Source organism: Hipposideros armiger, unplaced genomic scaffold (genome assembly GCF_001890085.2).
Source record: "Hipposideros armiger isolate ML-2016 unplaced genomic scaffold, ASM189008v1 scaffold_132, whole genome shotgun sequence".
NCBI lineage: Eukaryota > Metazoa > Chordata > Mammalia > Chiroptera > Hipposideridae > Hipposideros > Hipposideros armiger.
Window position 1 is genome coordinate 3,513,391 of NW_017731482.1, and position 21,756 is coordinate 3,535,146.

The following is a 21,756-nucleotide window of genomic DNA, read 5'->3' on the forward strand; positions in this document are numbered from 1 at the left end:
TTTTAGCTGAGCCATCCTACCACCTGTTGGCAGCTCAGCAGCAGCTCAGCTTGTGCTGGGACTCGAACCGCTGTTGCTCAGAGCTCACACCCTTGAGCGAGCTCTTAACCAACTGAGCCACTCGGCTGGCGTGGGTGGGCTTTTTAAATGGTATACATGTGGAGTATTTTTAAATCTTGATGGATAATTAGGTGACCAGGCCTAATGGATCAAGACCATACTTGCCTGGGTCACTTACTGAAGATTGGACCATATATCTTCCACAGCCCCCAAGCTTTCATTCCTAATTGGATCTTTTTTTTTTTACCTTCCTCACTTGGGAATAGGCTAGCCTTATTGGGTTTCAGATTTTAAAAAATAAAAAAATATTAAAAGTTTATTTTCTTGTATTCTGTCTGTTTCCAACCTGCTTATTCTGTAGGTGGAAAACTCTTAAAAGTTTTAAGGTGGATTAGGTAGAATACAAGATAATGTGAAGTACAATGGAAGAGAGCAAGGAGACAAAACCAAGGGTGGGGATTTAAGATGGAATAAGGCCTGAGGCAAATACAAAAATGTATCCTATAAAGACATGGCTTTAAATAGGCCACACCTGGTTTTTAGGATGATTTTTCCAGAAGCTTCATGATCTGGGTAGTCATAGTAAGAGTGAGGAATTAATTCAAGTTAAGCAAAGCATACTTGTTGCAGAACTTTTCAGAGCCATTATGTGCTGATACATATTGTGAAAGATGAAGAGTGTAGAATATAATGTAAAATGCTCCCCAACTTGTTGACCATGGAACCTTTCTTTTGTAGAACATCTTCAGGAACTAATATTCTCTGGAACATTTTTGGCAGTGCCATCTAGACAGTTAAATACTGTGAAAACCATAGGTATTGTGACAGTACTTCAGAGGGAAAGCACATACTGCATCATAGGAGGGATGTAGACATGTTGGGTTTAGTGTAGAAGAGATGGTTTAGATGGGTTAAGGCATCTGAGAATCATTTCACATGAGCAATGATTGGTGGAGACAGAACATTTATCATGGAGAAGATAAGGATTGAGTTGATTTGGAGGGACACGGGAGCTGTCATCAGTTATCTTGAGGACTGTGATGTGGAGGAGGGAAAAGAGTTGGTCTTTGTGGACACATAGACAGAGACCAGAACCATTGGGTAGAAGTCACAGGAAGACCTGTTTCCACTCCATACAAATTTTTTTCTAATTGTCATAACTGCAGAAATGGAAGGAAACTGTTTTGGAAAGTATTGAGTTCTTTGGTGCTGGAATTCCCAAACTGGCTGGGATTTGTTATGAAGATTTTAGCTTAGGCTTGATAATAGCATGAAAAGAGCTTTTATATCTTTCTAGCTGAAAGGTCTCATGATTCTATGAAAGTGTGATATAGGCATTTTATAGTAAAGACATAAATATTTGTTAAATGACTTGTGGGGAAAGATATCTGAGGGTCAGCAGGGCACCATCCTCAAGAGAGAGAGAGAAGTCATTCAAAAAGAAACAACAGCCTTCCCAAAGAAAACAAAATCAATATACAATAGATCTGAAAATTTTAATTACCATTAATGAACTGTAACCGCCCCCCCCCCCAAAAAAAACCAAAAAAAACCACACTAGAATATATGCCACATCAGGGATGTATAATTTCCATTAAACTTCCCCAAAAATCTAGAAGACAAAAGCTACATAATTAAATGGTACTGTGAGATCAGGCTCTCTGACTCTAGCATCAGACTTAATAGGCAGTGGATTTATCCAGACTAAGCATAAGCCAAAAGTAGAGAGGAAAGTCACTCAGGGAATGGTTTTCACATCTAGGTTCACACACTCATTATGTTTCACAGTTGTTGGGGTTGTTGTGGTAATACTTTATGATGGTCAGCTACTCTTTCTGAGGATGGGCAGAAAGAAAACAAGTGATCTCCCCATTCCCTATAGGATGATGTTATTTATGGTGATGTCTCTGATAGGTGCTCCCATGTGGAAATTTGTTTTGTAGTCTCTTTCCACCTTATCTTTCTAAGAATGAAATCCTTTCTTCTAGATTTTCAGTGTATATAGAGTTAGGTTGCCAAGTTATTCTTTGCCTATAGGTCCTCTCACCTAACCGAGGGGTACTTATATCATCAATGAATTTCTTAAATTTGAGAACTTAGGTTATATAAAAAGGGTGATTCCCCAATATAATCAGTTCTCCTAAGTTTAAATTCTATATATCTACTTAGAATGAGTAAAGAAAAATTGTTATATGCTTCACATGGCATTAGGTATTGCAGGATAGTGTCCTTCAATCTTCTAGATTTTGGGGGAATTTTAATGGAAATTATACATCCCTCATGTGGCATATATTCTGCTCAGTGTTTTTTTGCAGGGGAGCATATAGTTTGTTCATGGTAATTAAAAATTCCAGATCTATTGTATATTGATTTTGTTTTCTTTGAGAAGACTGTTTTTTTTTTTTGTTTTTTGAAGAGTTGTTCCCCTGCCCCAATTTTATTGGACAACTTTGTAGTTTTCAAAAATATGTTTATAGAAGGTTGAACTTATGTTGTATTTATTCTTGGTTTTTTGGCTACATGAATTCTTTTCCTTCTTCTGTGATGCTTTCACTGACCATTCCAATTAAAAGTAGTCTTTTTCTTTCTATATATGTATCTTATTTGCTCTAATCATTAGATTTTTACCCCAGAATACAAAGCTATATGTATGTTTTTTGTGTCTCCTTCATTATAATCTAAACTTGGGAGTAGGTATCATGCCTTTATATATCCTACATAATTTTCTGCGTGGTGTCTTGGACAAAGGAGTTTAAATTTAACAATAGTCTACTCCAATCTGCTTACTCTGAATATGGAAAACTCAATAAGTAATTTGATGCTTGATTTGATGCACATTTAGTATTTACATGTGTACCTGTATAGCATGAATATAATAAACCTTGAATTAGGGTTGTAATCTATTTTGAAACTAACAGAAAGTCTTAGAATTGAGGACTTTTTCAGGTCACCACCACCACCACAACAATGTTAACATTTCTATTGTCTTTCACAGTTACAAAGCTCTTTTCCATATATCATTACATTATATCCTCAGAAATTCTGGGAGGTAGAGAGGTGATTTTATTGTTGCCATTCTAGAAATAATACTGAGACCCAAAACATCAACTTGCTAATAATTGATAGAGCTGGGGCTGTAACCTAAGACTTTGAACTCCAAATGTTACACGTGCCCTATTATATCATGCAGCTTCTAGATCATCTATCCATTCTTATTGTCGGTAGACGGGATTTCCTTTCAGTAATTAAGTCATCCAATACTTATTGACTGAATGCTGAGGTTGTAATACAGAACACATTTTCAGGTGTGTTGGGGAAAATAAGATTCCTACAGCATTTTGTTCTTACTCTACACAAACATGCACCCATCTACACAAATGCCCATCTATTTATTACAGCAATTACCACATTGAATTGTAATTTGTCTTTTTACATGTCTGTCTCCCAACCAGATTGTGTGCTTCTTGAGCATCCTCTGATTATTCTTTGAGCTCCTTTATATCCTCACTGCCAAATATAGACTCTGGCATATAGGTGCCCAGATTGTTGAGTCAATGAATGAATGAATAATTGAATACAGACATGGAAGACATTATGCCCTCTGGGGGCTTATAAGTCTTCTTGGGGAGATAAAGCATGAAGTTTACAATAAATACAAAGATTAAAAAAAAAAACAAGTTGTTTTTTTTTTAAGAGAAACTTTGTTTATAGGGTTTTTTTTTTTTTAACTAATATAAAACAGATTCCCAGCCTGTAGTTCATGTAATTGCTTCCCGGCGTCAGGATTGGTCAGAACATGAGATTGCAATGGAGACTAGCCCCACCATAATTTATCAGGATGTATCCAGTGAATCACAATCAGCTACTTCAACAATCAAAGCTCTATTAGAACTCCAACAGACAACAGGTATGAATTCACATGCTCAGTTGAATGAAGCATGTTATCTCTAGAGATGGGTTGTGCTAAAATACTACCACTGTTCTATTCTCTTTGTTATTATTTGAGCACATTTCCCCCCTCTGGACTTGTCTATAATCATTGGTACAGTCTGTTTACTTGTCAGTTCATTAAGATGTGCACAGGAGTACTTACTGAAGGATAGATATAGTCAGTAGAAAGGAGAAAAAAAAAAGAGCTCTTTTCTGTCTCCTGCTTAAAATGGACAATCCTGTTGCCTCTTGTCACAGAAAGGAGTAGACCCATCACTTCTAAGCAGAAAGGTAGATAAAGCACAGTAGCCAGTTCTATTCCAGAATAGTAGCAGATTGAAGGGCCCCTGCCAGCATTCTTGATATGGGTGGGGCAGTTTTATGGTCATAAAACACCATGAACGGCCCTTCCTAGCATTCTAGTTGGTTTGAATTTTATCTTCATATTTCTTTATATAATTAATCACGTGAGCTTCCATGGAAAGCTATCCTCATTTAACAAGATCCTATCAGTATTTCTAGTTACTAAATATCTTCAATGAACTCTAGGCCAAACCTATATTATAAATATTGACTTTTCTATTATAATGGGTCAAAGACTGTCAGGTACTTAAGGGACCTTAGCGATGATCTCACCCAACCCTTTCGTTTTATGGATAAATAAACTGAGATCCAGAGAGGTTACCCAATTGGTTAGTAGCAGAGTGAGACTTCACATCTTTTGATTCCTATTCAATGTTCTCTCTACTTGTGGGGTGACTTTTGCATTCTTTTGGTTTTGTTTTACTTTCTTTGTTAAAATGATTATTTTGATTTTGTCACATTATATACTTTGTGGGAATAATCTGAATGATCATTCAGTGGACTTAATTACTGGTTACTGTTTGTTGTAACTTCCACTCTACACTACCCAAAAAATACTAGCATTTAATGTAAGTCTTTGGTTAACCTTTCTATATGTTGGTGTTATTTTTGGCCTTATTTGTTTCCTCAGAGCCTTGTTTTTGACATACTCAGCCATTTCCATTAATGCCTTATAGAGGGTAGAAAGTGAACAAGTAGATTCTGTAGAAAAAAAATGATAAGATATAAAAATAAGTCTATCCACGGAAACCATTCTTGATTTCAGACCATTCCATAAGACATTTTTGTAGGAACAGAAAGGCCATTTTTTCCTAACACTAAAAATTTTTATTTTTTAAGAGTCACAGAAAACATTATAATATTTATTTAGATATTATGTCAAGTTTTTAATAGATCAAATTAAGCTGATCGCTGTGTTGTACTATTCTGGGTAGGTGTGCCTGAGAACAAATCGTACTTTGTACTGCTTATTTACCCTTTGTTTTCAGGTTGGTCCACTCAAGGATACCAGGGATTACCTTGAAAAAGAGTAAAGGAAATGTTCTAAAGGGAGTATCTACAAGGGAAACAGACCCAGCTGTCTGGCCTAGTGATAATAGGGTGGGATTGTGCTCTGATTGCATATGAGTCCTTCGTACTAGGCTGCTGGGTATGGTTGCACAAGTTGTAGACTCTATAGCCATGCATAGCAGTCTGCCTATTTCTTTCCAACTCACTGTCTCCTTAGTCACTGCCAGTGTGGCACCCCAGAGGTCTGGTTCATTATTCCCATGGACAACTCTGGTTTTGGTACTTGTTTTGGGACTTGGTAATAAAAGTTGACTTTTCCCCTGACTTTTTTATGCAGTAAAGGAAAAATTGGAATCTAAACCAAGACAACCCACTATTGACTTGAGTCAGATGGCAGTGCCCATTCAGATGACCCAGGAAAAGAGACATTCTCCTGAGAGTCCATCAATTGCTGTGGTAGAGTCAGAACTAGTTGCTGAATACATCACTACTGGTAGGTGTCCTCCGAAACAGTAGCATTACGGTAGGAGAGCTACCTTTCGGGATTATATGGGATGGTTGTGTGGGGGAGAATATATTTTTTCTATTTCTAGCGCTTTTCCAGTTTGCTCTGATTGACATTGTCCTTGGGATTTACTCTGTCTCTAATGAGTAGGGGCAAAATCAATACAATATCTTTTACTAAGAATAAATATTTTTCTGCATCTGGATTTTTAGTTTTGGGGGAGAGAAGGTGGGTCAAGGGAGAAAGAAGGTATAAAGTCCAATCCTTTTTTAATGTAAAGAAAAGAATGTGGAAAACTTTCAATTCCTATAAATACTTAGGAGTTCTGGTGGAAAGCAAATTAGGTATTTGTTTAAAATGTGGTCTGGCAGCAAAACACTAATGAGAATTTTGGATGGCATATGTGGAGAAGCGGAGAAGGAAGGATAATAGATTCTTTCTCTCATATTCTAGGGAGACCACACCTGGAATACTGCTTTCTGTTTGAGGCACTTCATTACCTTGAGGTTTGAACTAGTTCAGAGAGTAGTAATGTGAATAATTAGGGGTTAGGAGAAATGACTTAGGAGGCAGCATGTAAAGAACACCTGTCTTAAGCATTCTTAAGCAGCTATTAAAAGAGAACATAAAGTTACAGATATTTGGAGGATATAAATACCAAAGCAGAAAAGGAATTCTTTGTCATCATTTTAGGAGATATTAAGACTAACGGGTTAAAATTCCCAAAAAGGGAAAATCCAGTTAAAGATTATGGAAAGCCATCTAGCACCTTTCTTTTGAGATACTTAGCAGAAAGCTACATGAAGCCGAGGGCAGTATGTTGGGGAAATCAGTATTTAACCTCTGGAAATAGTCTGGATATAATAAATAGATGAAAAGACCTATGATTTCTTCCCTTACTTATCCTTTTCAGAACGCACTGATGAGGGGACAGAGGTTACTTTTCCCCTTCTAGGTAAGTGGTGTGCATCCATTTGTAGTATAACCAAAGGTAAAAGATGATTGTTTTTTGGGGGAACCACCTAAATGGATGCACTCTACTCTGATCTGGTAGAGGAAAGGGAAGCTCCACTCAGTGAGAGAGAGAGGGAGAGATTTTCCTTTTGCAGAATAGTGGGATTCTTTCTCAGAAATGAGCAGTTTGACATTGGAAAAAGTAAGAGTTGTTTAAAGAAACAAGTTGCTGTTTTTATGGTGTTTACATGGCCTAGTTAAGATCACTTCAGCTGTTTTCCAAATGTCCACTCTGTGACCGCCTTCCATAACCTCCTCCATCATATCCTCAACCACATGGAGCATTTTTTTTTTTTTTACTTCAAAGCCAACTTTCTGGCCCTGGCCTCTTGTATTATCCTGCAGTGGGTGTTTTTTTTCTTGGACTTTCCTGCATTCTGGGTAACTACTCGGAAGAGATTTATAGTACCTTGAATGACTATTATCTTATTTCTTAATAAAAAAGTTTAATGTAATAATTATGAAGATTAGTATGGACAGAAGTGTTCCATATAATCTGATAATTTCATCAGAAATTATCTTTATTTTTCAAATGTCATTTCTGATGATGCTTTATCAATAAAAACTTCATTAATTTGCTTGCTTAATTTTAATATTAGTATGATTTGTTTTTTTCTCCTATTCAGTCATATTGTAAAAGATTTCAATAATGTTTTGATATAAACCCTAACTCCCTTTTTTTTTCAGTTTGGTTAAGCACATATAGAAAATTTTAGCTCACATAGTTTAAAATGTACATATAAAGCATACTGTGAAATACAGTAAGATACTACAGTACATTTATAAAAGAATATTGATGGTCCTGCCTATACTCTCTTATATCACATGTAGATATGTGTATAGCAACAATAGAAAAACTGCATTTCTGAGTATAGATAGAATGTCTGATAGACAAAACTTGCTTATATTTCACTAGATAGTTTTAAAGTTCTGTACTTATAATACGTAAGTGGCATTTTTACATTGATTTTTGTAGTGATCATCTTACCCTTTGATACCTCACTAGTGACTTTTCCAAGTATGAAATCACTACTACTTGAAATTGTAGATCAAGATATATGAGCATTAGAATCATGGATTATAGAGAGTTTTGACATTCTCAAAATCCTTACCCAATATTACAGATTTGTTTTACTCTGTCTGATTCAAAAAGTTGGTTTTTCAGTAACCATAAGCATCTTTAAAGCTCTGTAGACGGGTGGTGGTTAGCTCAGTTGGTTAGAGCATGGCTCTGATAACACCAGAGTTGTTGGTTCAATCCCCGCATGGGCCACTGTGAGCTGCGCCCTCCTTAAAAAGCTCTGCAGAATAAGAAGTGGTAAATGTTTATAGTGTTTATAATGTTGAAATTGAGGCTGGTAAAAGATGATTGATTGACATCAATGTAGAGGTATAGTTTACTCCATGGGACCTTTGTAGCAAGAGAATAAGAAGTGGGGTAATTGCAGTCTGTACTCTTACCCATTTGTCAGATGAGCTAACTTTGAGAGAACTATTTTTCTATTATTTTGTTAACTTTATATGTTTGTATTTAACAATTTAAGGACCATTTTCAATCCATTACTTCATCTGGTCCCCTTCTAGGTAGAAACAGAAATTATTATCCCACTAAAAAACAGAAATCAAACAAAACAAAACCTCTAAGTTTTAGAGGTTAAATAGAGTTTAAGTGACGTGACCTCTTCAGATTTACATAGCTGGTTGGAAGCAGAGTGTAACAGAAACCAGGTATGGCTCTCGGTCCAGTTCTCTTTCTGCAGCATCATCTTGACCTCTTACAGCTTTAGGAACTATAAGGCTGTGAGACATGTCACTTCATATAAAGGACTGAATGCTTCTGGTTTTTGTATTGCTTTTGAAACTGGGACCAAGAGGTTAAAGAACTTGTATTGTCTTACTATCCTTAAAGATATCAGCTTGGGAATTGATTACAGAAACTAACTGATTATTTTGTTACCTTAGTGGGGTAAACGTCATTGGAGAAAGTGAGTACAACTCACAGGAGGTTGTCACTAAGGGTTTGTTCCTCTTTTGTGGTAATAGTTTTCACAGTGCTTCCCCATACATTTCTCATCTCATCCTTATAATAGCTCTGTTATTCCCATTTTACAGATGAGGACACAGAGTCTCAGAGAAGATAAGTGACTTTCTCAGAGTCACACAGCTCATAGATGGGCAGGCTCTGGTCTTCTGCCTCCTAGTTCACAGTACCACACTTTCTCTGTGATGCAATCTCACAGACATTTGTTTAAAATGACTACTGGTTACAGATGCTGTTGTGATTTCTGGAGAAATATCATCACCTCCTCTATTTTCAGTCAGCCATCGCTCCCAGCCCCAACAGCCTTCCCAGCCCCAGCGGACCCTGCTCCAGCACGTGGCTCAGTCACAGACCGCTACACAGACTTCGGTGGTGGTGAAGTCCATCCCAGCATCTTCCCCTGGAGCAATCACCCACATTATGCAGCAGGTTGTATCTCTTCTTTTTCTTCCTACCTTCTGTAGTTGCCTTTTTCCTGAAATAAGGTTCAGTTTCATCTCATAAGAGAAGAAATAACTGAATCAAAGAGTGTTTGTGTAGCTCTTTCATCTGTGAGGAGTGAAGAGAGGAAAACGAATTGAGAGTCTTAACAACGGGAAGTAATTTAGAACTAGTATTCTTGGATCCTCTGTGAATCCTTAACATTTCCAAAGGATGGAGCTATCTAGATGAATCTATGACATTAGATTTAGTCACTATTTCTAAGTATCTTATTGTTATAGAAGAACTTATCACTGAGGTAAGATTTTTAAATGAAACAGAAGTTGGCTTGTTTCGCTGTTTGTGGCTGGGTTTTTTGTTTGTTTTACTTTTTGCTTTTATAATGAATCCTGATGAGGACATTATGAATAAGTAGGTAAATAAATATTTGACTTTTTTTACTATATGTAACCAGTTAAGGAGGAAAAGACACAATAGTAAGGAGAATGAATTAATACAGAACAGAAAATCTGGTACCAGGGATAACAGGGGAAACGAAGCGTGTTGATAAGTTGATTTTGTGTCAGATACTGTGTTTTGAGCTTTAAATACATTAACTTGTTTAATTCTCACTATGATCCTGCATGATGGGTGCACTATCCCTCTTAGAAATGAGGAAACTCATGCTCATAAGTTAAGTAACTTATCCTGGGTGACAGAGCCACGATTTAAACCCAAAGCAGCTTGCTTTCATTACAAAGTGATATCATAGATATCAGATTTAAGCAAGACTTATTATTAGTATTCATGTAAAACACCATTACTTGACTGGTAGCAGTTGACCTTAATAGGAGGCAAACAACCTGAAAGACAATGAAGAAATTGATGAATTAAAAACTGTATGTATAAATTTGTTATGAGATAGGGAAGTGTTTCAACTGAATCTCAAAGTTTTAAAGTTTAGAGTGGAGGTGTAACAGAGACAAGGTAGCAGGAAGAATGGGGTTGGGGTGGTTCTACTGTCACTAAGGGAAGCCAGATGGGCAAACGTTTTGCTGGGTGTCAGATCTCAGCCTGCAGCCTGGCCCTCGTCTGGCCAGTTCTGACATTGACCTTTCTCAAGACACCCAGAGAGGTCAGTCAGGCTGGCCCCAACCATGTCGCTCAAGATCGATGCCTCCTCCCAACACTATTATAGCTGACACCAGGCAGTCTCCCTTTCCACTGACAGGGGTGCTCTTGTCCTCTCCCCACTCTCCTTCCCTCCTAGGAGCCTAGTCTCTGGGAAGCTGTTGCCTGGTGGGCCTGGAACCTGAGCAGAGGGGTGAGGAGGGCTAGTGCAGAGGGTTGTTGATGCAGACCTTTGTGAAGCGTGATGAACCATCCCCACTCCGAGCAGAGAGGCCCTCTGGGGGGACTGGGATGGGCACGTCCCTCAGACAACAATTCTTACCTTCTGGATGGCGTTAGACATGTACACGGCCAAAGTGGGCTTCTCTGAACCTCGGCTTTTCTCTGGACGCTTCACTTCTAGCTTGCTGCGTCTTTCTTTGGACGGTTAACAATATGATGACCATGCTGGGGAGCTGTGTCCCGAGCCAGGGAGCCTTTTTTCTTCTTTCTCTGTGTTGGGTTGTGCTTGCAGAGCAGCCTAATTCCTCTTACCTATAAGTTCTGGGCCCTCTAGGACTTTTCTTATAGAAGTGAGTAGACCAGTTTTTACAGTGCTTAATGTCTGAGTGTTGAAATTGCAAGAGTCTTAATCTAAAGCCCCCTTTAGATTTAGAAACCTGAGGTTTCATAGTCTTTTTAGGCTCTTTCCTCTGAAAATTTTTGCATGACTCTCATAATCAAGTCTTTTCCAGTTTGAGGAAAATGTAGCAATGTAGCTTTTTCTTACTTCATTCTTACTTTGTGCCTTTTTTACTTAGGCATTAAGCAGTCACACTGCTTTTACCAAACACAGCGAGGAACTTGGAACTGAGGAGGGCGAGGTTGAAGAGATGGACACTTTAGACCCTCAGACAGGTCTGTTTTACCGATCTGCCCTGACTCAGTCACAGTCAGCTAAACAGCAGAAACTTAGCCAGCCCCAGCTGGAACAGACTCAGCTGCAAGTGAAAACTCTGCAGTGCTTCCAGACTAAACAGAAGCAGACCATCCACCTGCAGGCAGACCAGCTCCAGCACAAACTCCCGCAAATGCCCCAGCTTTCCATCAGGCATCAAAAACTCACCCCTCTCCAGCAAGAACAAGCACAGCCCAAGCCAGATGTACAGCACACACAGCATCCCATGGTGGCCAAAGACAGGCAGCTTCCTACCTTAATGGCACAGCCCCCGCAAACTGTAGTACAGGTGCTCGCAGTGAAAACCACGCAGCCCCTCCCTAAACTGCAGCAGGCTCCGAACCAACCAAAAATCTACGTGCAACCCCAAACCCCCCAGAGCCAAATGCCGCTCCCAGCCTCGTCAGAGAAACAGCCGACAAGCCAGGTAACGGAATATTGATAGCATGCAAAGTTAAACTTCTCTGTTCACGGAAAAAATGAGACCATCACGATCCTATTGTGATTAGCAGTGCTTTCTCCTGGCAAGAGGAAACTCGAAAGCCTCGGTACACTGGTGTTAATTTGCCCCGTCAGAAGGTTGACTTTAGGGAAGAAATGCGCACATTATTATAGGAAGAGAAAAAGCATAGCCCTCAGAACTTGATTTTCCAGGCAGTTTTTAATGAAATCACTTCAGCATTGATCAACAGTGCATAGAAGCGATATCCTTAAATTTATTTTTTAGATATAAATTATTTATTTCCATGCCTGTAAACTCTTATTTCTGTGGCAGTAATGCTAAGTAAACTAGTCTTTTAAGGAGCTTGACTGAATGTCTTCCTTTGTAGTTTATATCATCACCATCTAGTTAATAAATTATCTTCTAGATTACAAAGGAATTATCTGTGGATATTCAAAAGAAAAATTATGTTAGGGAAAATCAGTGGCTTTGTAGTAATGTGGGTGTGTATTATAAATACATATACATAGCATATGTTTGTATAAATGTATTTTGAAGCAAAAGATTTTTTAAAAACCTTTTTATTTTAAGAAGTCGAAAATTATATGAAATAATTTGAGACAGGTTGTATGGGGAATATAAATCTCAAAGGAAAACAAGGCTGCTGTGACTTTTTTCCCCTTTACTGCTATGAACCTTGGCTGGCTGAACAAAGGTTCTTTCAACTCCTCCTCTCTCCCTAGGTTCCTTAAAAGTAACCAGATATACTTTCCCATCCAGTCCTCTTATTGAAACACCAAGCTTCGAAATGTCTTCCTAGTATACCGCAGGAATGTTTCTTTTGCCATATTGTCTAGGGTGTTTGATAGGTTTTCTCAAAGAGATGTAGCTGTAACACACACAACCCCAATTTGTTTTCAGGTGGAGCAGCCAATTATAACCCAAGGATCCTCTGTTACAAAGATAACTTTTGAGGGGCGCCAGCCACCCACAGTTACAAAGATAACTGGTGGCAGTTCTGTGCCTAAGCTGACATCACCAGTTACAAGCATATCTCCCATTCAGGCCTCTGAGAAGACAGCAGTGTCAGACATTTTGAAAATGTCTTTGATGGAAGCTCAGATTGATACAAATGTAGAGCATATGGTAGTGGATCCCCCAAAGAAGGCTCTTGCCACTAGTATGCTCACTGGTGAAGCAGGATCATTGTCCTCCACCCATGTGGTGGTGGCAGGGATGGCGAATTCCACTCCCCAGCAACAGAAATGTAGAGAGTCCTGTTCAAGTCCATCTGCTGCTGGCCCTCCCCTAACGACAAGAAAAATTGATGCACCAGGAGCGCCTACGGCAGGCCAGTTCATGCGTATTCAGAATGTAGGCCAAAAGAAAGCTGAAGAGAGCCCAGCAGAAATTATCATCCAGGTAAGAATTGGAAAGAACATAAGAATATTGGGCATCTTGGGGGTGGTGGGTTTGGTGTGTTTGGGGATGTCACAGGAAGAGTCAGGCCAAGATGGGGAAAAGACATAGAGATTGTCTTTGAGATGGCATTTGACAAATTTTATTGATACTTGTTACAAATATATGATTTTATATTTATTTTTTAGAAGAGAGTCCTAGAAAATTTATGGGTGTTATCACATAGCACACCTTAGAAGCAACCAAGGGCCCTGAGCCCATATGTCAGCTTGATTTATAGATGCAAGCCACACTTTCCAGTGTTAATTCAGCAGGTCATCCCCAAAGATCCGTAACTTCCTGGGGTCAAACTTCGGGCTCCCCAATCTTTGCTCAAACACTTCTGGGATATAACTGGGTTGTACTTCTGTTTCAAGTACATTTCAGGCACTCTTTCCTTGGAAAAACACAATTCTTGATCTTGATCCAAATTTACGGTTTTCAGGACAATAAAACCTTAATTAACTGAAATGTCTGGAGAAACATTTTAAGAGAATATTTCTAAGTAATTTAATTTTATATCTAACTTGGGATTAACCATAAAGCTTTGCTGTTGATTTTAATTATTGTTATTGAAAAATCTTGTTATGGTTACTGTCCTTCCCTGGTAAGTACAGGCTAGTGAACAAAATGTCTCACATTCCCATCATTCTAAAACTCATCTTTCATCACGCATAATAGAGCAAGACTGATGAATCACTTCGTCCAGACTACCCCTTAGAAGTTATGTTTTATTTCCCTTTCTCCTTCCAGGGTATCAGGCTGTTTTCTTGACAGTTGTCACTTTTTGATAAACTAATACATAAGATATCAGAGTAGCACATTTTAGTTAATTGAGAATTTGGATTTACTGAAATGTGGATAGTCTAGGATTTACCAGAGATTCACTATTGTGTGACTCGGAAGTTCCTGTGGTAAACTTTCCCTTTTTCATGATGCCAAGCTACGAGAGAATGCACATTGACCAATATTATGCCAAATACAATGTAATTAAGTATGGGGGAAATGCTTCAAGGCAAATAGAACTGGCCATTGAATTATTCACATAATTTGTTCCTCTCTATAAAAACAAATGTTAGTGAATTAAATAACCCTTGACAAAGGGATTCCCCCCCCCCCAAAGGAGGTATGGTATAGTGAAAAAAGAATGGTTTCCAGGCTTTGCCATTCACTGTGTGACTTGGCAAGGGTACTCAACCTCACTGTGCCTTAGTTTCCTCAGTAAAATGGGAATAAGGGATGCCAACTTTACATGATGGATGTAAGGATTACGCAAAATTGAGATGAAGCACCTAGCACAGTACCTGACTTGTGGTGATTGCCCAATAAATGGTAGCTATTACTATTCTTACTAAAATGTATTAGTTCCTGGGGGTTTAAATTGGTATACGCACTAAATCGAAAATAATTTTGAATAGCTTATTTGGAAGTTATTTTCTGCACTTTATGAACAGGGGTTAAAATATAGTTTGTTTCACATATCAAACATAATAGCTAATGAATAGTTTCTCTACAGAATACTCAAATAACTTTTAACATCTATACCATGTTTTAGATTGCAATGTCGGGGAAGGGCAGCATAGTGACTAAAAACCAAGTTTTTGGAGACAGAAATGCCTAGATTTGAATCTCACCTGCACTCCTTCCCAGAATTTTGGCTTGAAGAACAGAGTTAACCTCTACTTCAGTTTCATTATCTATGAAACGGAAGCAATAACATTTACTTCACTGGGTTGTTCTGAGGATTAGGTGAAAAGCTGTATATAGAGCAACTGGTCAAGTGTCTGATATAGAATAATTATCAATAAAGACAGCCCCTGTTATTATAATTGTTATTAATGCACTGTTAGAACATTTTCAGATCATATTAGTTATTCTTAGCTCTGACCTGAAGTACTGATTTTACTGATTCAGTGAAATACCTATAGAGATGAGTGAAAGAAGTATGCAGAAGTGTTTTGATTACTTGAGAAATATCCTATAAAAATTCAGTGTGTTTGGTATTAAATGCTTTAAATGAAAAATCATTGTTATTTGTAGACAGATAATGTGTATTTTATTCATTTGTTCATTCATTTGTTCATTCATTCCACATGTATTATTTAACCTCTGTGTTCCAGGCACTGTGCTAGGTGCTGAGGATAGAGTAGTAAACAAGGTGAATATATTTTCTATCCTGAAGGAGTCTCTGTGTATATATGAAATTCATAGAGTTTTAGAGCTGCAAGGATCTCGGGAACATATCTTCTCCAACTATCTTATTTTACATGAGCTTAAACCAAAGCTCAAGGAAGTGAAGTTACTTACTCAGTGGTCCACAGGCCAGAGCCAGAGCTGAACAAAAATCCTAGTCTCTTGACTCTGAAACTTTGTCACAATGATTAGCTATATAAAACAGGGGTGGGGGAGACAAACAAAAAAAACCACACCACCATCCTAGAATCAATTTCTAGGCACCTTACAATATTTTCTTGATAATAATAAAATTAAATTCACATCTCTACCCAGTAGAGGGTTCTTTTGGTCCATTATATTTCAAAGTGCTTCTAGTCAACTTTGCTCTAGAATTTTAATGTTAAAGGTAAATTATTCATTTGGCCAATGTTTATTGAACATCTGATGTGTGCCAGGTCTTATTCAAAGCTCTGGGACTCTAGCAATGAAAAGATAGTCAAGATGTGTGTTCTGATCCATACTCTCATGTTACATTCTAAGGGTGAGAAAAAACTTTAACGAACATAATAAATACAATGAAGAAAATGTAAAAGAGCGTAATAGAAGTGGGGGGTTGGACTGACCAACCCAGAATTCTGGTTGATGTTCATAGAAGGAAGACTTCACAAAGTTTATTTCTTACTCTAAGAATTTGAGCTAAAATGCAGATGACAGGAGGGAACCAGCCATTTGGAGGCAGAGTATTCCAGAAAGAGGGGAAGAACTAGTACAAGTGAGTTTGGCATAAGGCCGGAGCCATGAAGTTTGGTTTTAAAGCAAGTACAACAGGAAACAACTGTAGAGTTTTAAGAAGGGTATGATATGAACTGAATACCGTTTAAAAAGATGTCTAATAAAGATGAGAAAGAAGAATATGACAAGGCAATATGGTCATAATATGTGTTTATCCTTGTTATTTTTATTATTAAAAAGATAGTTTTGTCCTCTCTATACCCATTTTTAATAAAGATTGTTACAATGTGACTCAAACGGATAATTCCCCCTTTGAACCTATCAAAGGGTTACTGAAGGGCTTACAATACTATTGTAGTATCAGCAAATTAATCATTCATTTTACTGATAATAATGAGCAAGATTAAATTTGAAATTTGCTTTTTGAAGAAATGAAAATGGCCTTCAAAGTCTGTCTCGCATTAGGCACAGACAGCCTCCTTTGTTAGAAGGAGACATCAAGGAGTAGGAAGATCACTTTGTAGTACTTGTATTTGAATCTTGACATTAACCCTGAGCAACTGTGTGACCTTGATTAAATCACTTACCCTCTTAGTTTCCTCATTTGTAAAATGGGAATAACATTTTCCTTATAGTCTTGCTATGGGGATAATATCATGTGAAATCACCTAGCACAGTGCCTGGCATATAGTAGTTGTCCAATAAATGTCAGAACCCTTTTTTGCTTCTTTAGTGTTGGGGAAATAAATTCTTCTGTTCCCTTTTCTTACCTTAAAGCTTTTCTCCTGTGTCTTCTCTACCAGGCCATTCCCCAGTATGCTATTCCTTGTCACTCCAGCTCCAATGTGGTGGTAGAGCCCAGTGGGCTCCTTGAGCTGAACAACTTCACCAGTCAGCAGTTGGATGATGATGAGACAGCAATGGAGCAGGACATAGACAGTAGCACAGAGGATGGAACTGAGCCCAGCCCCTCTCAGAGCTCTGCTGAACGGTCCTAGTGTTTTGGACACAGGAGTGCACTTTAAAACCTACTTGGTTACCAAGTGTCCAGGGAAGCCCTTGTATTTTGATGTCTAAAAAGAGCACTTTGCCCATGCTTCAGCTATAGACCCTGAAACAGCAGTGTTTCAACAAGAATTGCTGCGGGAGCAGCATTTCAAAACAGGATAAAACTCACAGGAGAATGTACTTTTTAAAAAAAAAAAAAAGGAAAAAAAGAAATGCACATCAACAGTAACATAAGACCGAGTATTCTCCCTCTGTTGGTCCATGGCTGATGGAAAAGTTTGTCTTGCAGTGGAGAGAGACTTTTCCTGTGAATGCTCCTCAACTGGTTTCTACCGAGCAAACACCATCGAAAAAGGAGAATGTGAATACTTTGTATTTTGAAACAGTGTGTCAGGAACAGTTTTTTAAAAATCTTGTATGTTTTTGCAAATCCATGGAAGTACTGAATTGGTTAACATTTTTACATTTGCTCAGTTCATAGTTTATAAAATAACTAGGAAAATATTGGCATTGAAGAATCCCTGTTGGATGGTGGAAATCAGACCCCTAACCAGTGGGAAGTGCTTTTGGGCGGCTTGTACAGTCTTACCAATTCTATGCTAATTTATTGTGTTGTTGTTCTTTTGTGCTCTAGGTGGCACACTTGCCTTCTATTTATTTAAATGTAAACTTTTTAGAGCAGGCTGTATTCCTTCTGACAAATTTCCTGTAAACCAGGATTGCCTACCTTTCCACCTCCTACCCCACACCCCCCACCCCCCATCCCCTTTAAGAAAACTTATGAGGAAATGTTTCATTGTGAAACAGGAAAAAGAAACATTTTCTGACTCAAAGGAAATGTTCAGTTATGTTCAGGAAAACTGATTATTCATGTGATGCTATCTTTACAATGAAATTGCACATACATGTTGGACTGAGACTTTGAAAAAAACTTTCACATACTTTTGTTTAACCCCTTTGAAATGTATAAAAAGTTCATTTACAGTTCTAAATGTAATGTTTTTAAGCATTCTACCTTTTTAGGACAGTTTGTTCAAGCAATATGTCTGGGTCTTGTGATCACTGTCACAAGTAGAGTGAGGGGTAGGAGGGTGGGAGGCTAAGCGTCCGTTTTGACAAGTTGTGGCAAAGGAAACTATACTTTTCATTTTTAAAGAAATGTAAATAGAAAAATTTTTAACGGTTTTATATAGATTTCACTATAAATAAGCATTTTAAGACTGACAAATGTTGAACTGTACATACATATATCAGCATAACTGCCCAGTTTTTTGGTGCTGAAGTACTGTAAGTAGAACTCATCAACAGTCTCCCAATTTTTGCATCTATATGGAAAAAAAACTGTGATACCATAGTTAATAAATTCCCACTAGAGTGACACTGAAGATTTAAACACAAGCATTCGTAAGATGCACTGATCTCTGGTAGTTGTCATTTTTTCTGTTTGCTGATAATGACTTACCCATAGATGGAGCTGTTGGATATTATTTTATTGTACAAATTCATGTTTAAAAGACTTTGTGACTGTTTCTAGCTAAGTAATTTTTTAACCTCTCGGGTAATAGACTTCTTTGAAAATCTGATCACACTATGAACTCATCAAAAAGATGCACATGCCAATCTACACATTAGATTTTCCATACAATTTCAGGAGTTCCTCGGCCCCTCAGTCTATCCATATATTGCAGGTCAAGCCCTGTGTTATGGTCAATCCATTACTTACAGATATAAGTTTTTATAAAATAAAATCTTTTAAATATTTGTGGATCAGGTAACAAGAGCAAACTTGAATAAAATTATTATGTTCTACTTCTGCATATTCTGGCAGCATAGCATACCTGTGTCCCTTTGAGAATTTAGCCTTAATGTGTTTCAGCAACCGGGATGGTAAATGAAACTTCTATAGTCTACATTAAAAAAAAATTAGTATATATATTAACAAATGATCAAATGAGTGATTTAAAAATTTTGTTCTCTTAAAAGTGTTAATTTCAAGGACAGCATGAATTCTTTTACTCAACAAATATTAATTAAGCATCTCCTGTATGCCAGGTACTGTTCTAAGCACCAGGGATACTATAGTGAATAAATAGAAAATCCTACCCACCCTTATGGAGTTTACAAACAGGGCTTCCTGCTGATGACATGGATGCGAGGATTAAAGGAAGGAGGAAACGAGTGACTCTTAAGGTTCTTGATTAAGTAAATGGTGATACCATATATGGATCTCCAGGTATCCTCTCCCTTAAGGTCTTAGCATTAGTATTTCATGTTTTAAGTCCATGAATTAAATGTAATTTTAAGCCACCCCTGTGAAAGATATTCAGAGGTTATGAAGCAGATGCTACAAAATTATTCTAACAACTGTTATAGGCATTGATGAGAAAATTGCATTTGGTTTAAAGTCAACTTTGATAAATACTTCATATTACACATGCAGTTTTTGGTGAACTTAGAGACTTTTTTAAAAATAGCTTTTTTAAGATTAATTCGCATGCCATATAATTTACCCATTTAAAGTATGCAGTTCACTGGTTTTTATTATAGTCACAGAGTTGGGCAGTCATCACTACAATCAACTTTAGAACATTTGCATAACCCCCAAAAGAAACCCTGTACCCCTTAGCCGTCACCCCTGAAACCCACCCCTTCCCACCACCACCCCAACCCTAGGCAACCACTAAACTACCTTCTGTCTCTATGGATTTGCCTATTCTGGACATTTTGTATAAATGAAATCAAACAATATGTGGTCTTTGTGACTGACTTCTTTCGCTTACAATAATATTTTCAAAGGTGCATCCATGTTGTAGCATATATCAGTGCTCTATTCCTTTTCATGGCTCAGTAATATTTCGTTACATGGATATACCATATTTCATTTATCCATTCATCAGTTGATGAACATTTGAGTTGTTTCCACTTTTTGGCTATTATGAATAATGCTTCTGTGAAAATTGTGTACAAGTTTTACCTATGTTTTCAATTCTCTTGGATATATATCTAGGAGTGCAATTGTTGTGTCATACTGTTAGTGACATTTTTCCTTGGTTCTTCTCGAAGGAAAGAATTCAGTCAAGACAGAATTAAACAAGTTGCAGAAAAAGCAAGGTTTATTAGACATGGGAGTGGGCTGACCCAACAGAGGGAAGCAGCCTCCTCACATTGTGTGAGGGTTTTTATTTTTATGGGTAGAATTGTCTCCCCATCTCCCTCTACAGTATCTTTCTTTTCTGCTGGTGTTTCTCATCCTCCCTTCTTGTTGCCAAGGCTGTTTCCTAGGGTGCAAACGTGAACTCGTCAATTTCCTGTGATTTATTGGAGAAGCTCATTAAAAAGGGGTAAACTGTGATTGTATGGTCCTGAGGAGCAGGATGTACATTCTGATAAATGGGATGTTTTCCCTCTCTTTTCAGCATTTCCCCCCCTTTTTCTAATGACATACGTAGCTACTTGATAAGTAGGAGCAGCTGCAAAGGGCCTCCTAATGGGCTAGTTCCCTCCTTCTGCTCGTTTCTACCTTTCTACCTACCCCATCAGTACAGCCGGTAGCTAGGTTTAATGATTTGAGGAACTGCCGAACTTGCCCACAGCATCTGCACATTTTACATTCTTAGCAATGTAGGAGAGTTCCAATTTCTCTACATTCCTGCTAGCACTTGTTACTGTCTTTTCAATCCTAGCCATCTTAGTGTGTGAAGTCGTACTTCATTGTGGTTCTGATTTACATTATCTGATGGCTAATGAGCATCTTTTCATTTGCTTATTGGCCATTCATAGATCTTTGGAGAAACGTCTGTTCATGTCTTTTGCCCATTCTTCAGTTGAATTATTTTCTATTTTATTATTTAAGTTGAGCACTTTTGAAACACAGAAAATATGAAGACTCTTAACCAAAAAGTAACTTACTTTTTTATTGAGTCTTTATTCATCGCCCTTAAAATCTTAATCAAGTTCTAGTTCACCAATGTAAAAAATTGCTTAACGTTCTTGAAACTGTATAGAGCTTTATTTTTGAAAATGCTTTTAAAAACATTTCTTTGGGAGGCAGCTCTCTCAGTAGCCTGCTAGGATAGGAAACGTACAAAGGAACTAGTGGTCAGGTGGCCTGGATTTGAGTCCCAGGCTCCTCTGTTTATGCTTGTATGAACCTGAGCAAGTCACATTCCCCATAACACAACCTGAGTGTTTCTGACCCCGCAGGATTGTTATGGGGACCAGATGACAGGATGCATGTAAAATACCAGGCACGGAGTTAGGTGCCACTAGTTTTGAAGTCTAGCATTTATACCACTCCCACTGTATAAACAGAAAACTCAGAGACAAAGGATGTACCAAAACACATTAATAATGATGCTAATAGGCATCATGCTGAGCCTGAGCTGCTGCTTTCTACAGGAGTGTGTTTCACCCTACACAAGCCTGGCTTTAGGAAGGGCAGAGGAACTTGGAGTTCGTCTACATCCTCTCCTCACCAGCCTTAGATGTGTTCACACAGAGGTACTCAATTCAGGTTTGTTTTTTGAGTT

At 37.9% G+C, this 21,756-nt stretch overlaps 1 protein-coding gene across 10 annotated transcripts in view; it reads left to right on the forward strand.

Moving 5' to 3' along the window:
* EMSY (EMSY transcriptional repressor, BRCA2 interacting) overlaps positions 1-19,973 on the forward strand; it is an 83,496-nt gene extending 63,523 nt beyond the window's left edge. For 6 of the 10 annotated variants that reach the window (XM_019649362.1, XM_019649364.1, XM_019649369.1 and 3 more), the window contains 7 exons: positions 3,803-3,967; positions 5,702-5,857; positions 6,783-6,824; positions 9,202-9,353; positions 11,276-11,839; positions 12,776-13,276; positions 17,023-19,973. In XM_019649362.1, the coding sequence (XP_019504907.1) occupies positions 3,803-3,967; positions 5,702-5,857; positions 6,783-6,824; positions 9,202-9,353; positions 11,276-11,839; positions 12,776-13,276; positions 17,023-17,217 (1,775 nt within the window). In that variant the 3' untranslated portion in view covers positions 17,218-19,973. The remainder of the gene's footprint in view (positions 1-3,802; positions 3,968-5,701; positions 5,858-6,782; positions 6,825-9,201; positions 9,354-11,275; positions 11,840-12,775; positions 13,277-17,022) is intronic. The other 4 variants (XM_019649365.1, XM_019649371.1, XM_019649370.1 and 1 more) reach the window with 3 other exon arrangements.
* The last annotated feature ends 1,783 nt before the right edge of the window (positions 19,974-21,756 follow it).